The 18881-nt window shown below is 33.3% G+C and overlaps 1 protein-coding gene across 2 annotated transcripts in view; it reads left to right on the forward strand.

The window, feature by feature from the left end:
- LOC123006930 (homeotic protein ultrabithorax-like) overlaps positions 1–18881 on the forward strand; it is an 88635-nt gene that overhangs the window by 51202 nt on the left and 18552 nt on the right. The window contains exons 2-3 of one of the 2 annotated variants that reach the window (XM_044401868.1): positions 984–998; positions 14123–14463. In XM_044401868.1, coding sequence (XP_044257803.1) covers positions 984–998; positions 14123–14415 — 308 coding nt within the window. In that variant the 3' untranslated portion in view covers positions 14416–14463. The remainder of the gene's footprint in view (positions 1–983; positions 999–14122; positions 14464–18881) is intronic. The other variant, XM_044401869.1, reaches the window with a different exon arrangement.

Below are 18881 nucleotides of genomic sequence, written 5' to 3' on the forward strand. Positions count from 1 at the left end.
TAAAATCTTTTTTTGAAAAAGGCTTTGATCTAAGCATTACAACAACTATTTATATTCAGTTTTTATCGATTTTTTTTTTACATAAGTTGACGTTTTGATAAAAAAAGTTTTTTTCTCAAAACACTAATCATATTTTTATAGCGCTTTAATTTTGATTAATTATTATTTTCTGAAGGCAAATAATTGAAAAAAATGCTTAATGATTCCATAATTTTACCTTGTGCTTACAATCGTTACTAAATAAGTAAGTTGTTATAAAAAGTTATACAAAGTTATACAAGTTATATAAAGTTATACAAAAGTGACTACTGTTACTTACGTTGAAAAGGTTAATTTACTTTGTAAAAATATTTAATATTCATCATAATCTGTTGGTTTATAAATTATGTAGGTACCTACATTATTTTTTAATTTTGTATGTTGTAACTTGGCTTTCATTTTGGAACGCATATATCACTTTGTGTGGGCCGTATGTTTTCCTATTTCATATTAAATGAATAGAAATAGAGACGATCAATCACGCGGGATCTTCCCTGAAGGATAAAGAAGCCATTCGGAGCGGCCGGTTGGTTCATTAGAGTCCAGAAACCGTTGTTATTATGAGATATTGTCAACGTTGAGTCTCGATGGCTTAGCAGTTAGTCACGTGGTGATCGCTCCGCCTTTCATTGTCTATAATTATAGGTTGGGTTGCAAAGTGCGCAATTAAGCTACTGGAAATTATATTGTAATTAATCGCTCGGAGATTTTCCTTGAATTCGCTCGAGATGGACATTCTAAGGATTTAACGGATTCTTTCTTTTCATCACCTCGTCTAATTGCATACTTGTTTCATATATACTTAACAAGCTTGTGGGAAATGGATGTGGCAACTTTTTATGGGAATTACGGTTTGTTACATGTTGCAATGACGTTTTGCTTTAATTTTTTCCTTCTTTTCTATTTGAAAATTACGACGCATTCCAAACGTGATTTTTTTTCAGATTCTATGACTTTCGGTAAGTTTGGGCCAAAATTGTTTTGAAGGAAGGTACGTAGAGGGGCAAAATTTGCAATGAAATCGCATTTATTAAGAGACTACATCCTTAATAAACAAAATTTTATTGCATTTTTGGGTTTGAGGAACTAAATTACTAATAATAACAAATTTTTAAAACTGGAATTTTGATTTAATTTTTACACCATTATTTGTGTGAGCTGGTCTAGACTCTAAACTAGTTCTTATCAGACCAATAAAATATTTTCAAGAAGCTAAATTTAAGTAAAACACATGAAAAAGGTAATTAAAGTTTCAACAGATTTAGATAAGTCAAATTTCTTTAAACGATTTGTCTGCCGATTTGATGAAAACATTAATCACAATTTAATTTAAAAACATTTTTTTTGACTACAAAAAAATGAATGATTAATTTAATTTTTTTTATTTATAACGTTGTAACTTTTGATTTAAACAGCTTTGCCTAATTAATGTATTGTATTTTTAATAAGGCAATAATTAATCACAAGTTAGTTTGACTGCAGAAAGTATTTTCTGACTTTTCCATTGCACGAAATCATCTGCAAACCACCATTTGTGATGCAGATCCTGGCTATTTACTTGCCTCGCCGACTCTCCAACTGAAATCCGAGTTTGTCTCATTTCCAAAACTCTGAAAATCTGGCGAGCTTAAAACTTCGTCCGGAAGCTATGCACACATTTATTTTAATGCAAATGATGTTCTCATAGGTGTGTGTAAAAAGCCGCCACCCTCTGAACATCTTTGAATGTTCTTTTCCATTATTCAGGGGTAGATTATTCGGGAGATAAGTTATATTGCAATTGTAAAAGTCATTTGGCGGGCAATGGCAGCAGCCGATGTGATGCATGGCCGCAGACGCATAGGGAATTGCGTCGCGACGCTTTTTGCAAAAAAGTTTAGTTTAATTAGTTTAAGGGCGGGAACGGTTGCATTTTATATTAGTGGGAGATTGATGACAGGTAAGCATGAGAGTGTTTGAAACGAGTTTACCCTTCGTAATGGGGGCGCTAATGGACGTCAATGATATTTTTTATTTGCACTTATTGTAAATAGGGGGGTTTCAAATCGACTATAAAACTGAAATATTGGACCATTTAAAAGCTTATTACATTCATATTTACTCGCCAGATCAATAAAATCACATACAAAACGAGTTATTAATTTTCTTATGGAGAGGAGAGTAGTTAACAGTTGTAATAAACGTAACACGAGATGTTCTCATTTGAATAAGATGCACATCTTTTATACGAAGATTAGCGTGAAATTTATTTCTTTCAAGGTGTTGATGTTAGTTACAATTCTTGTTTTATCTTGATATGAATCAGCTTTTTTGAAAAAAATTGATTAGGGTTTTATGAAACACTTGAGGAAAAATTTGAATAATAACATGGAATCGGGCATTTTGGATTTCTTAATTTTCATGAATAATATGAAAAAGCCTCTGAAACATCTCCATTATAGTCTGTGGCGAAAAGTTGATGGCCGCATGATTACCAACCAATCTTTTCACTGAGCTGGTTGGTCGGACCAAGTGATCTCGTCTTGGGAGGTCTGGAACTACATTTCTTATAACCGTTTTATACTTTTTAGCAACCATATATATCATAGAGTCCGAAAGAATAATTCTTTTGTTGGCTTTATGACCGATTCAATGGACGCGTCTGTGTGTTTAATTATCACGGGAGTAGTAATGGTTGCCTAAAATCGGTACAGTTGGTTGCGTTTATTTTGAATTCTTGTTCGGTCGTTTCTCTGGTGAAGTTGTTATAAACAATAAAAACGTTTGTGGTCGTAAATCCTCAAAGAGGTGGGTGTGAAGTTGCAAAACAGCGGCCGTATGCAAAGCGCTCGTGAGTTTTATGAACATCTATATAGTGTGTGCAAATTGTGTGCAAAATCGCACCTTTTGCTATAATACCCAATTACAATATTGAACTTGAGGCTACTGCACTGGTCTTTGATTAAAATTACATGTAAACTTGGTTTCAGCTTGTTTTACATTCCATTGTTTGCAGCCGAGAACAAAGAGATTTCGTGCGGCGTTTCTCCAACTGTAAGTCTCAATTTTTATCCACCTTCCACTCATTATTTATTGCAATGATGCATTATGCATTTTACATCATTATTTAGACGGCGAATTTTAACACAGACAATCAAATTATACCATACACTCGCCACCTACATGCATCCCAACCAAAACACCTATAGAAGCTTGCAAAAATAAAACGTTTTGGAATCAATAATACTCGTACTACTCCATATCCAGCCAAGTAACTCAGTACATATTTTTGATTAGTGATGATTTTTTTTTTAGCAAAATCTAGCATTATAGTAATTTGTTGTTATTTTTTAGATAATGTTTTTTAACTAATTTAATGTTTCTATGACGTGGTCTAACACAAATTTTTGACTTGTGATTTAATAAATAGGCTATTTTTGCACAATTTAGTTTTGGGTGTAATAACCATTTGGGTTAATTATCGCAGTATCTCATTATCTGGTGGTTTATACATATATTGGCGCAAACGTTCGTCCCATTTAGTTGTAGTTAGTCTCTTGTAAACATGAGCAATTCACTCCCAATACAGAATTATTGTGCATCCCTGCAGTCACATTGATTCGGTAATTGTGTTTACATCACGGCGGCAGTCTATTCGTTGTCGGGTCCGCAAACTTTACTGTCCCCCATATAAACTGCCAATTCTGGGGTTAGTTTGCGAAGTGGTTGGCAATAAATAAAATTACTCGCCAATTAACCGACCGCCATGTCCCAGTCAATCTCACTTTATTAGCTTTGATATAATTGATTTTGTTCGGGGGTAAGAAACGTCGCAAGAAATTTCCACGAGTCGAGCTTTATTTTAATTTGAAAACCGATACCGACCAAGACCGATCAAACACAGAGATAAAGCACAAACAATGCTAATAAATTCAGAAATGCCTGAAAAGAAGAAATACTGGTGCAGGGTATCTTTACATCTCGGTTTTATTGATTTATTGAAAACAACATTTAAAAAGAATATTATTTGTAAAAGTATCACGATAGGGAGACATTCCAGGAGATATTTCAACCCCGATCGAGAGACTCAAAGGCGGGGCATTATTTGTCTCGGGAGAACTGGATTGTGAGGACTCGACAAATTCGCTTACGCAATTTACGGATTTTTTGAATCATTTCTATGCGATCGGGTGATCGGATCGTCCATTTCCATTATCGCTAGATTTATAGATTCCGGTTGGTGTCGGTTAGAAGGGCCATTAATGAGCATAAACAGTCGTTTAGAGGGCCGCCGAAGCCGATCCATCATAATAAGTGACTTCGGCTGGTAACAAAAAGGCGACACATGTAGAAAATCTTAAAGGAGGTTCGTTGTTCGGGCGTGAGAGCGCCTCCAAGTGGGTGTATGTAAAACCGTGGGGTGAAGTCCGAGAAATGAGTGGTGTAATAAATCAGCGTTCTTGTTGGAACAGCGGGCAGCTCCCATGTCAGAACGCCAGCCATTTTGAGGCGAGTCTAGAACCCCCCGGTGATACATCGACTTTCTTCTAATTAGTTCGCTCCTGAAAACTAATTCATACGCAACCAACACTCGCACAAGATAAACTGTGATCATAATTAATAGCCGCAATTAAAACAAAGATTTAATAGGGGTAGGGGGGGAGCCATAATGAAAGCCAAATGGTAGTTTACTAGCGCGGTATTTACGTGTTGCGCATAACTTTACAAGTTTACCTAAGTCCCGGGGCTGTAAACATGTCTTGAACTTAAGCCAACCAACATCTTTCGCGAAATTAGGAAGGAGCCATCATAACAACCACTTCTTCAGACACGTTTAGACCTCAATTTCAACCAAACATACAAGCAACTAATTTATAAAGCAAATTTACATTGCTTTAAAAATTAAAATTGGGAATTATTGCATACCACCCGCCGACAAACTTTCTACAACTTTCTTCAGCACAAAGCCCAATTGCCTACAACAACATAAAAGGAGAATGGGCTCCTATTATACATTTTTAAAGAAAAAACTGTACAGGCAAGAGAGGAAATTCAACTATACCTACAGTTAAAAAAAGTACCTGTAGAATTATGTCCAAATAGAGGAACCGCTTGACCTACCTACCCTACTATTATTAATTTATTAGATTCGTAAATGAGGTGTACAGGTGATAGAATATTCAATTTTAAGACAAAAGTTTTCTATGAACATGTATCAAAAAATGTTACGTAAGCGAACTAGACCCCCTGAAAGAGATGCGTTTTTAATGGGGTTTTCCCACTAGGTATTGCAGAATAGATAAAATTACAAAAGTTGCTACAGCTGATTACTTTTAAACACCTGAACGAATTCAAAGATAAGTTGTCGTAATTTTTAATCACGGGTGTCTTAAACGGTGAAACAAATTTAATTTTTAATTTTTATCCTCTTTATGGTCTGTCAGACAAATTGTAAACTAATTTTACTCAAAAACCGTAAGTTGTATCGAAAAAACGCAAGAGACCTCTTTTTTGTGAAAAACTATGAAATTTAGAATTTTGTGGCTGAAAGTGGCAGGAACCAACCGCCAAAATAGTTGGAGTACTTTTTACTCTAAACCCCCCCAGTTTAGGACGCCTCTGAGTAAAAATTTCGACATTTTATCTTTGAATTCAATTAGGTGTATAAAGGTTATCAGTTGTACCAAATTTTGTAATTTTATCCCCGATGGTTTCTGAAATATTGGAAAAAATCCATTCAAAGATGCACTCCTTTCAGGGGATGTAGCTCCCTTATATGAAATTTTTCGATATATGTTTATAGGAAACTTTTATCTTAAAATTGAATATTCTTCACCTAATGTTTTCTAACTGGAATAATCTTCATGAAACTACGTCTGACGATCATTTTATTTACTCATCGTAAGCAGAACTGTAAAATTTATCATCAGATCATCACGATTGTGCAAATTAAATTAAATTCTCATCCTTTAAGATACCGCTGTTTGTACCTTGCAACATTTTAATTGGCGAACTTTGTACCACTATGATTAATTCTTTGTGTTTTCCAAATTCTATCAATCTATATAACTATCAAATAGTAGGTACCTACTTTTTAATTCGTGATCAACAATTGTGAATAATTTATAGCTTGTTATTCGGATGATAATAAATCTATGGTACAAAGGGACCAGCTAACAAAAATGATTTATGGGTGATGGGGTCAACAAAAGAAATCTGCTTTGTGAGGTCTGAAGGAACTTAACCTATTAAACTCTTGTAAGTAGCTTTAAGCTACTATTAAGGTTCTGCTACTATTATAAGTCTTAAATCTTGAAAATATTTAATTCATTAAAATTTAATTATGAAATTATGAAATTACACACCTAATTTTAGCTTTTTTTGATTTTGCAATAAATTATAAAAATTAAACAAATAAGAATAAAAGTGATTGTATAATTTTTTCCAATAGAAAGTAAAAAATGTAAATCCTTAATTATTGACAAAGAATTGGCTATGATTGCCAATAAAATAACCGTTCAAGCGATTGTAATGTTTTGGGGTTGGGCAAGTTGTCGCCATTTCTTTGAAATTTCGTTTCCGAGTTCATCAGAAAGCCGTCAGAATCCATAAGGTTCTCTCCGCGTTCAAGTCCCTGACGGGCCATGCTGACCTGGCAGCCATAATACGCTTCTGTTTCCGTTGCCATCCCAACACCCACCCCGAACGCACCTTCACCCCAACCATCCCAAGAGCTCGAGCCCATAATTCACCCTGTCGCGTCTTTGGGCTCCGCCGCTTTACCCCCTGACAGAGACGAATGAGTGTTTCTTCCCGATATATTTAAAGCATGTATCTGATATCAGAACGTAGGCATTGTACTCGGAAAAGTACTCGGAATTGTCTAGGTGATTTATTTGGGGTTAAAAAATCGTGGTGTTTGCGCCGCAATTAACCGCCACGCGTTTATGAGGGCGTGACCGGACGGAAGCAATAGATGGTCAATAACTCAATGACGGGGCGCCCTCGTGATAGGCCGCAAAATGCCCAGCGCCCAGATGGTCTAGTGCCGATGGCAAATACATGATTTACGCGTGTTGTTTTACAACCATAAAAGTCTTGCGTAAATTATCGCGTTGAAATATGTCTAATTTAGGACAGACTGATCTACAGATGGATGGGGGATGAATGTTGAGCACACATGTTGTAGCTATGTATTTACGATAGTGACACCCGACGTACCGCAACATAATTCACACTGAACCTCCAACACTTAACGAGATCCAAGTGATGCTAAGCTCAAAACCCAAATTTCGATTCGATGCGAGACAGAATTCGCTTTATTAAACTAATTAGTTGGATGCATTGCCACAAAAACCGAACAATTTAATGCTTCTGCTCTACTAATTAGAGATATAACGAGAAACAGACGGACGCACGCGAACTTTTGTTTTTACAACGCTGTACTTTTACTTCTCCCTCTTCGGCTATATCAAGATTACAACTTTTTTATTTTTATCTCACCATTGAGGTTTTTCCAATTAAAACAGGGAGGAGGTCTCCGGAGACCACAAACTATAGAAATGCGTTATGTAACCCTAAGACACAAATGTTGAACCAACTGCAACCAAGACGTTACTCTAGAGACAAATTCGAGGGGAAACTATTCAACTACAAAACTAGTGAAACCGAAATTGCACACAAATCACTTTTTCACACACCACAGAAACAAACCATTTTGTGAATTTAAAAAAAAAAACTCTGAATATGTTCTATATCAATTTTTCTAGAAATTGATTTTTCGATTATATTATTGGAGGGGTGGAAGATTCGCATCGGTATCTTGGGCGTATGCCCCCGCGTCATTTTTCCGACCATACGGGGCATTATATAGGGGTGCGTAGGCCCGTTATCCAATTTAACACAAACGCGCACCCCAAATTTACCGTGCTGTAAATAACTTAGGCATGTCGTGGAAGTAATATTACTTCCACTTACTGTTGCATGGCGAATAAGAAGAAGGAAGGGTAGAGGATCCGTCCGAATGATTTGTCGTCGTATTTTTGCGACTGTATGCAGGTTTATTTTCCGGGACGAATTGCGAGGGCCGTTGGAAAGAGTGGCGGCTCCCAATTAAACCGAGAGCATAAATCCAACAGCGAGCTGCGCTCTGCTCTACCAAAAGATGGACGGCATCTGCCGAATAAGCGAATAAACAGATGAGGTTAAATAAGTTCCGGAATATCGGGATTATATAACTTTTCGGGAGCAAAAAGTTTACTCGAGGGCTAAGCCGAAATTTACTGCTTCGGTTAAAAGTTCCGATGAATTGGATGCCAACAAAAACAATGACGCAGAAGATCGACTCGGACTCAAATATTACAAATGGCCGTAGAGACATCATTAAATGACGCAGAAATTTTTATTGCTATGAATAATCTACTGAACCGGAAGGAATATTTACCTACCCCCAAACAAGAATTCTTACGTTAATTAAACCTTCCACATTTTTATTTATAACAAACTAAAACCTGATTTTCTTGTTTTCAAAATAGGTTAATCAGCTCGATGATATTCTATTAGGTTATTAGAAACATGTAAATACATAATTTGATATTGCTTAAGAATTAATCAAGAGGATAATAATCGTTCAAAAACAATAATTACATACTTTCTTTTTCAAAGCTTCTTCAACAATTTTGTTCTTTTTAGTTTTTTAATGAATGAATATTTAATTTTAATTTCAAATTATTTTTGATATACTCACCGATTAAAGAATAATTTCGAACAAACAAGTTATTACATGATATAATTATAGTTTGAAATGATTTATTGCATCTATCAGTAGTAATGGAGTTTTATTTTTGCATTTAGTTCATTGGATTATTTAAAATTTTTAATTTTCTATGGAAAATGAAACAAAAAATAGAAATATAAAGGTTTTTACTTTACTTCAGATTTTGCATATTTTTTTTCACACTTTCTAAGAAAGCTAAAGATGTGTACTTAAAACTGCAAAAAGGAACATTTTGATTCACAAAAGTTTTAAGAACGGAGATTGTTAAAAGATATTTTTTAAGTATATTTTGTTTACCTATTGAAAAATATTAGGAAATAAAATTTTGCTATAGTTCGTTAAATTGATTTCTGAGACTGGACCAACTTTAAAGAAAATTAGAATCATGTTGTGTTTGTACTTAAAAGCTCTTATAATAAGCTGGATTTATAGGGTCATTTTTGTTTATATCTGACTGACATACCTACCCTTTAAGCTATGCTTTTTGCAATGGGCTTTCGAGTGGCACACGGAATTTTACTCATTCTGTAGCAAAATTTTGGCATACAGTAGCAGTTTTGCCGTTTTATTAAAAAATGTTTCTAACTACATATGAGTGGTGATACTTTCGGTACCCCCTTGGGCAACCTCTCAGTTTTAAAAGTCGATTTAAACGATTATTATACGTTTTCTTCGTTTGTGTAGGTATGTATTACGAGTACGAGTATATGCACCAATCTTTATAATTTTCGAATTTGTTTAAAAATGATGATTGAAGTTGTTTTGCGAAAATATTAATAAAAAATAGTAAAAGAAAATAATTTCGAGAACGAAAAAGGAAGAATTATTATAAATGATTCTAACATTGGAGTACAATAGAAATCAAAGAAAAGTGTTCCGTCTGTCAATTTGTTGGGTCCATTAGACATTTTAATTGGAATATTTTGCAAGATATTCATTCTTTTGGCCCAATTTGGAACTCACTATTCATAAATCTTCGTTGGCATAATAAGATACAATAATATATGTTTTCTTCCAGTTTAGCTATTCTTCCGATTTGTATCAAAATTTAAGTTTTTATAAACCTTTAGAATCACATAAGTAAACGGGTCACTTTCAAGTAAGAAAATGCAATTGCAGTGTAAACGCAAAATTTCATTGGATGTAAGAATTATTTGTAATAACCTCGTAATTTTTATTATCAAATATTTTAAAGAATTTATTTATGTGGATTTTTTGTTTTTCTTGGAGGGCGAGACAAATGTTTTCTCTGATCAGATAAGCCAGACATTTTACAAATGGCGTTTCTCTTTTAAATATTTGCGCAGGTATTTCTCACTAATTGGCTTACACTAACCATCCCTTAACCTAAACCAATAGCATTAAGGCATTTTGCGGTCTCGTCTGCGGTCACGTGCATCTTATTATCCAATTAAGTTAATGGCTCATTTTCTGCTTTTCTAATTTGAAAAAAAAATAATTTCTCGGGTCAGTTTTCTGCTAGTATCTGAGCGATATTTGCGATGTCGATGATATCTCCTTTGCTAGATATTGATGGACCAGGCGAGCACCCGTCGATATCGTCTTCATTACCTTCTCGGCATGTTCTCGTTTTACATATCTCGATGCACGAAGATTACTAAACGACTTTTAATGCGTTAACTCATGCTATTAACGAAATATGCCTCGCCAGGGCAATAAAACGTACTCAAGTAGCCTCTGCTTCGTCTAGGGAAATATCTCAATCAGCTTCCTCGCACGCAATTATCGATCCGGTCGTAAACATCGCCGATTCTATGCAAAAGCTCCCGATAAATTAATACCATTCTTATTAATATACGAGGAACGGCCGTTCGTTTATCCAGATAAATACACCCATAAACAAGTCGCGTCTCCGACTCGGCCTGATTAATCACCGCGAGCTTTTTGACTTATCCTGGCACGGGATGATTTATCCCCGTCGTGTCCTTGAAGGTTTTTAACAACAGCAGGGTGTCTACCAGTACGCCAATGGTGGACACCCGGCTCTGGGAAGCCTTTCAGTCGGAGTTGGATGCAGTATCGTGCAGGCACGCCATTCCGGGTAATTGATGGCTAACTAAACCTGATTTTACGTGGAGATGCGGTAAGTCTAATTTTTAAAACGCTAACATAGTTTCAACGACTAAAATTGAACTTCATCTTATGTTTTTCGGTGGTTTTTTGAACTCAAAAACGCTGCATAGTTTGAGATAGTAATCGCAGTTTTAAGAAAGGGTTATTAATGTTATTATCGACGATTATCGGTTGTTTTATGTAGATTTTAACATGAAATTGAGGCTAGGGACTGATCAGATTGAATCGCAATGAAGCGTTGAACTTTGAAGAAATTTAAAAAATAGTTTCTGGGGGCAAGAAAAACGGAGTTTTTTTAAAGCATTTTTTCCATAATTTGAACAAATAGGATACATACAGGGTGAATATAAAGTATGGAACTAAGCGGTTTTTTTTTAAATCACTTGCCTCCAGAAAATAATGATAAAAATAAATTAAAGTAATATAAAAAATGTGATCGTATTTTGAGAAAGAAATTTTGTTTTGAGTTATGCGATTTTTTTTTGTTAAAACTGGAATTTATGTTAAAAAATTATTTTAAATAAATAAATATAAAGTAGATAGTTATAATCCTTAGATCATAAGTTTTATGAGAAAAATGATTGTTATATAATGGGTTGCCATTAAAAAAAATAAAAAAAATTGTAGAACTCAAAAACAAAAGAAAAATTTTATTCTTGTTAAAACATCACATTTTTATATAGATACTTTATTATTTATCACTTAGTTTTTTAAAAAAATAAATGGTTCAAGCAACGTTTAGTTCCATACTTTTTATTCACTTGGTATAGATAACCATTGAAAATTTTATGAATGCATATTTAGCTGTTACATTTATATGTAAGGCTCGGATTATATGCAAAATGCATATTTGTTATTAAGGGGTATATCAACAAAATTGTAAGTTTTCTATGCATACCTAATGTTTTTTGATAAAAATAAGTCAATTAAAAAATGCATATTTTGGCAACTTCGTGCATATTTTAGGAAATAATGCATATTTGTGCATATTTTCTTTAAATCACAAATTTCCGATTAAAAATTTCAGTTCAAGTTAAAAATTGGCCAGTTTAAGAAAAATGATCCGATTACAAAATATGTTAAAAAGAAAACAACCAGTAATTCGTAAGCGGGACTCAAGGAATTAGTATCCTGCTGAGTGTTTCCTTTTTAAATTCATTTTATACAGGGTGAATATAAAGTTTAGAACCAAACGGTTTTTTTTTAATTATTTGCCTCTGGAAAATAATAATTAATATAAAATAAAGTAATATAAAAAATCTGATCGTATTTTCAAAACTAAATTTTTTTTGCTTTGAGTTATGCTATTTTTTGTGTCAAAATTGTAATTTTTGTATTTTTTTTTAAAATTAATAAAATGCAGTCTCGAACACAGATGTTTTTGGGAGAATATACAAAACATTTTTTTTAGTGGCTTACCATTTAAAAAAATTAAATTTTTGTAGAACTCAAAAACAAAAACAAAAAATTTGAAAAATTTTATTCTTGATAAAACATTTAATTCAACAAATAGTTTTTAAAAAAATAAATAGTTTAATAAATAGTCTGGTTTCATACTTTCTTAGAAAGGCTTAATTAGCAGGTTATTAAAATGGCTTGTCTGAGGCAAAACCAATTTATTTATTCTCTTTCGTTCATCGTGTGCGGTTCAAGATGATGAAAATATAAACTTTAGTGTACTCGAGGATAAAAATTTATTCCAACTTTGATTTTTTATTAAAAGTTTTGCATATCGATGCATATTTGGCATATATTCGAGCATATTTCTTAATATTTTGTGCATATTTTTGTGAAAATATTATATATTATATTATATATTATAATATTTTACGCATTTTTCGTGCATATAATCCGAGCCTTTTTCATATGTATACTTACCTACAGTGAGCGGCAAAATTAAGGAATAATCTTATTAAAACTGAAAATATTTTGTTTTGGTAAAAATGCTCAACCAGGTCAATTTTGTTTAAAAAAATAAACAATTTTCAACTTGATTTAAAATTTTACACTTTTTGGTTTGTTGAGATTAAAACTTACGTTTTTCAGTTTTTGAATAATTTTTTTTCGAAAACTTTGTTATGTAACATTTGGTGTTGTTATTTTGACAATTACAAGATTTATCTGGGTAAAAAAATAAGGCAGGCGTTTCTATTTAAAAAAATGTTAATGATGACTTCATTGCTTAAAAAACAAAGGGGTGTAAAATTTTTAATCAAGTCGAGAAGAGAATTGTGTAGGAATTTATTTAAAAAGAATATTGACCTGTTCGAGCATTTTTGCAAAAAAAATATTTTAATTATATTAAGATTATTCCATAATTTTGCTGCTCAGTGTAGATATAGGTAGTATGGTTTTTTAAATTGTTGATTACCTATTGAATACGTTTTTTGACATTAGGTAATAACTTGTTTTCTAAGTAGGTATGTATAAATTTTTAGACTTAAAATTATAAATTAATCTCTCAACTCTTTTTTGATTTTACTCAGGCAAATAACACGTAATATTTTATTTTCTTCTTTATTTTAAATACATTGAAATAACTATACAGGGTGCGCCAGAACTCGCGCCACAGAGAAAAATGCCATATAAGGTAAGATACCAGGAACATGGAAAAAATGTTAAAAAAAATATCTATAAAAAAAGTTATGAGGGTTTAAAGTTTGCACTTTGACTCTATTTATTTCTGTTGAAAAAATTATTTTCCAAGTTTTTTTGCTATAGGCTATTAAAAGAGGAAACAAGGAAGCTGTATCCTAAATTGTAACTCTGTTCAATGTTATTTGTGGCTTTTATTGTCAAAATTTTTGTCCCTTTACTAAATAATTGTAAAAAAACATATACAAGATCATCAGTAACACTAAATAGAAATAAAAAAAATATCAAATGTCAAAAAATATGTGTAAAAATTTTTTGACGGATAGAAGTTTTTATACATTTTTTTCATGTTCCTGGTATCTTACTTTACTTGAAAATTTTCTCTGGGGCGCGAGTTCTGGCGCACCCCGTATAGATATGTATATTATATAGATATAAAACAACTGAATAAAAGCAATTTTAACTTATTAAAAGGGTCTTATAAACAAAGTCTATTACTTTTAATAAACATATTTTTTTGTAGAATATTTTTTTAAATTTTTTAGTTACTACTAGGTATGTACCTACATAGAAATTTTGGGTTACTTAGTATTAGTAGGTATTAGTATTAGTCCGTTGTTACAATTTTGGCGTTTTTAGGTGCGAATGGTCTTCGAAGGCGAGGCCGTCAGACTTACACCCGGTACCAGACGCTCGAACTGGAAAAAGAGTTCCACACAAACCATTACCTGACACGGCGGCGGCGGATCGAAATGGCTCACGCACTGTGTCTTACCGAACGACAGATAAAAATCTGGTTTCAAAATCGTCGCATGAAACTCAAGAAAGAGATCCAAGCGATCAAAGAACTCAACGAGCAAGAAAAACAAGCACAGGCTCAAAAAGCGGCGGCGGCAGCTGCAGCCGTCGCCGCACAAGTGGACCCGAATTAGTGGATTACTTCGGTGCTGTTGGCGGATCAGCATAACTCTTAAAACAAGGTAAGTTCTTAACACCTCGTTATTTCACTATCAAGCTTAAAACTGACTATTCAAACACGCGGCTTTGCGGTTTACTATCGGAACGTGCGAATGGCGCAAGAAACCGCAACTTTGCGGTATGTCTTTAACTGTTCAAAAATAAGGGTTGTAAATAGTTGAAAAATTATCAGCCCCTAAGAATCGCCAGCAAAAGAAAATTAAGATAATTGTGTTTCCATTCGGCTATTTGTAATGCCTCTGAATTTATGTACGGAATTTTAGTGTTTAATCTTCGAGTGGAGAAAATCCCCTTGCGTAATTACTTGGCGTGAGAGATGGCGCCCCGGTTGCATTCTGGCAAGCGTTCCGTTCGGGGATATAGACTACACCCCTCTGATGTTTCATAATTGATCAATTTAATTGCATTTCTTACACTATAGAAAAGCTAACTTAGAGCATTCATTACGAAAGACCGCTAGAATTGTAATTAAGAGAGAGACCATTTCAAATCTAATAACTAACAACGATGATAACATCGATGCCATTATTACGATTTTTTAGGAAATAAATTCATAAAAATAACAAAAACAAGATTTTACTCAATGATAACTGAATAAAAGGACAATAAAATGTTATTTAATCGTTACATAATTACGTAACAATTACAAAACCAAATCATCAGGTTAATTTTTTTTTTAATTTGGAAAGTTTTAGATTGTCATAACAGAATTAAAACACTAGAGAAAAAGTACCTACACACAAAAATGAAACTGCTGAAATATCCAATAGTTGTTTTTGCAAGCAATTAAAAATTTTTAAATTTTGTGTAGCAGTAACTTATAGTTATTAACACAACTAGAGCTTTATAGACAGTTTAAAAATCCAGGTCGTAGTTTAAATTTGAGCGACCGTAAGAAGCGATTAATAGGCTGAGATTTTAAAACTATAAAACTCGTGTTGTCTCAAGATTTTTTCTAAGACTAATATTGAATAAGAAATTTTTTTATTATATAATATAATTATTATATCTGTCAAAATAATGTTAAAATTGACATAAAAAAATATGCATCAGCGTATTTTATAGATTCATAATAAGATATGTTGCTATTGACGATGTATCTACTACTTTAAAACGTTAATGTTGGGGAATTATAATAAACGAATTCAATTTTTGAAGAAATTTTGAACTAGATTAGTAATATTATCACTAAGGTATAAGTGTCTGTTTTTAATCGGACCGGCTGATTTAGTTCAAAATCGAGAGAACTTTAATTATTTGTTATCAATAAATCTATTATAGCTAACTTTGATTTAATTAATTTGAGTTCTTTTTTTGTGAAACATTTCAAATTGATATTTTCATTTATTACACGTAAATTATGACCACCCCATTTGCGTATAATTGCATTATATCAAATTCAGTAGCTACCCTGAATAAGAAGGTTACTCATATGAAATGTTACTACACAAATTTAACCAAGTGAGGCTACAAACACGTAGGAAATTTAATGTAGTTTTATTTTGTAAACAAAGTCACATAGACAGTTCGAAATTAGTAGCATTGTTGAACTTTTACGTACCTAGAATGAAAGGGGAAACTAATGTAAATGGTTCTATTTTCGCCAATTGGTTGCCTGAAATGTAAAGAAACCACTCTATGTAAAAAATCCTTAAAATTAAAGTCATGTAAAAAAAAACATGTAAAAAAAGATTTTACAATAACGCACAAAGCGCGAATTGCCCAACTGAGTAGGGTAATGCCGCTCAAGTATAAGTGCAATGGCGATAAATTGAAACAAGTTAACTATTATACTTTAAACTATATACTTTAAAACTATATACTTTAAAATTGCACACCAAAAAAGTAAAAAACTAAACTATATTAATAAATAACTCAAGAGAAGATTATATTTCGTTTTAAAAAATAATTTTACTTTGCGATAACAATTTAACATTTTAAATTTTATTTGCAATAATCACAAATATATCCATGTGGACGACCAGCTCCTAAACAGCTTGTATGAATCCAATGTTCACAAGAACATCTATACCATAGTTCGTTTTTACCAAATTCTTTGCAAAAAAGGCATATTTCATAACTTCAAAGATGGATTAATTTTATCGAATGACTAAATTCTATTTAATTTCTCTAATGCAAAATTTAATGTACTTCAAAGTATGTATTCAAGCATCCATTAAACAATTAATGAACGAATCATAAGCAAGGTGGGCGGAGCATTTAAACTCCTACAATTTTCCAACAAATTACTCACATTTATTGTAGGCATGTGGAGCCATCTCGCGTAATTTACATTAACTTGTACTGGTACAAATGACGTAATAATTTGTTTAATTGCGATCTCCACAAAAAAATCTTTAATTTTAGGGTGGAAAAGATAAGATTTTAGTATTATGTACGGTCGTAGTAGAAATTGTTAGTAAAAAAGATAAGAAAGAGGAAAAGAATGAGGCCTGTTAAAGTGCGTAGGCAGTTTATAGTAACCATTCGTAAATTGGTTCTGAGGCAGGCTAGACAAGTCGTTAAGCTGTTTATGGTGTATAGTTCGGCTACTAGGGGATAGGTGGCAGCGCTGCGGCCAAGGCACGTTGCGATATTGAAAGCCGATATTTTACGACTTGATTGTGTTTCATTTACGCACATTTTGTATAATAATTTCAAATAATTTCGTTTTTGATTTATATTTTTTAAACTAAATTATTTATTTATTTTAATTCAGGAATGTTTGTCACAATGTAATTTAAAAGTTAATTTTTATAATTAAATATAATTGACAGGTGCTGCTTGAAATAAGTAATTAGTCGTGTGAAATTTGTTTGGGAGTGACTTGTACCGAATTCCAATTGCTTAATTAATTTTTTTTGTTGATGTATTCAAAGTGGGCGTGTCTGTACGGCACCTACTTTACAGTTCGGATTGAATTTGCTCCCATAAGTTCAGATTCAAACCCTTAAGGGACAGACGACCCTAAACGGTCGTTTTCCTTCTCTTCTATCGGCCGTTTTATTACAAATCTCTAACAAGTGCCTCCAAAATCTACCAGAGGGGATTGGCAATGATGTTACGCTTGCGAATAAATATGGCCACTTTTTTATTTATTTATCAACGTGTTTCGGAAATGTTCCTGATGAAGTGTTTCGGTAATTATGTTAATTTAAGTGTCTTGACGATCATTCACAAATAAACTAAATATGAATAACGAGCAATAAAAGCCGAGTATTTGTTGATTCAACTAACTGATGTAGTAAAACATGTAAACATGCAACCGTAATACGAGGGACATTACGACTTTACGACCACGTTTACAGGTCATAAAAATCAGTTTAACTACCGAGAAGTGTGTTAGGCTTTTATTACATGTTACTTCTTCATTCTGGAGGTTTATGGCTTGTCACTTTTGAGTGTTCTTTAATGGGTTTTTAAGTGGTACATTAGATTGCTCATTGATGCTTTATCTTATCGACCTGCAGCTATTCATCAACCAACAATTAAAACGCTATAAAATTTTCGGCACTTTTATACAAACAGATGTACCTCCGATTTTATTACTTCATTTACATTAATGTCTTTGTTAGCCGATTTTACGACCGGTTCCGTCTTTGCCGACGCCCAGTCAATATTTTATTACCGATTTTTCACCTTTTACAATGTCCTGACAAGCTGGGGACGCTTTATGGCCACTTTTTAATCTTTATCGCCTGGAAGTGACCATTTAGACTGATTGGCCACAATTCATTTTCTTGCCCAATTTTGATTTATCTTTGGTCACTCTAATACATTTTTCCTTGCTTGTTTTGTACGTGGGAGTGGTTCAAGATGGCCGACAAGATGAAGCATCTTTTGTGACAAGAAGGGGTGGCTTTGTCTCAAGGGTGGGATAAGCAAGCAATAGCTTGCCAATTTGTCACTAAACAGGAGGGACCAATCAAACTTACTGAAATAAATTAATAAAATAATATCTAGAGAATGAAAGGAATTTGTTTGGCTCGCTGTTGCGTTGTCGGCTACCATTTTTCGAGCCTCAGGGGTGCGTGTCCAGGTAGGATGGGCATTTATCAAAAATATCATCCATTGTATTATGGTTTCGAGCAGATGTGTTTGCAGATAGCACATCTGACACCATCGGCGTCCCGCTAAGCGCAATATTTATCCTTCTTGGGAATATGCGAAGAACTGAGTTTCTGCAAATGACTTAACAGTTTTTTAATAGTGTCCGAACCTAAGCAAGCCGAGATATAAACAAATGTTCGTATCACAGGAGGTCCAGTGTCACAACCCGTTCGAGGTGAAGGTCTTGGTCTTTTTGTACCAAAAACCGGATCCTTGTTACATTGTTACATATTCATAGCACTGTCAGTTGCTATGCTTCACGGCTCATGAAAGAATTTTTGATGTATTTTTAGGCCACCTTGTGCCTACA

Source organism: Tribolium madens, unplaced genomic scaffold (genome assembly GCF_015345945.1).
Source record: "Tribolium madens isolate multiple individuals breed KSU strain unplaced genomic scaffold, Tmad_KSU_1.1 Scaffold_3;HRSCAF=73;Tcas5.2_LG2, whole genome shotgun sequence".
NCBI classification, from domain to species: Eukaryota; Metazoa; Arthropoda; class Insecta; order Coleoptera; family Tenebrionidae; genus Tribolium; species Tribolium madens.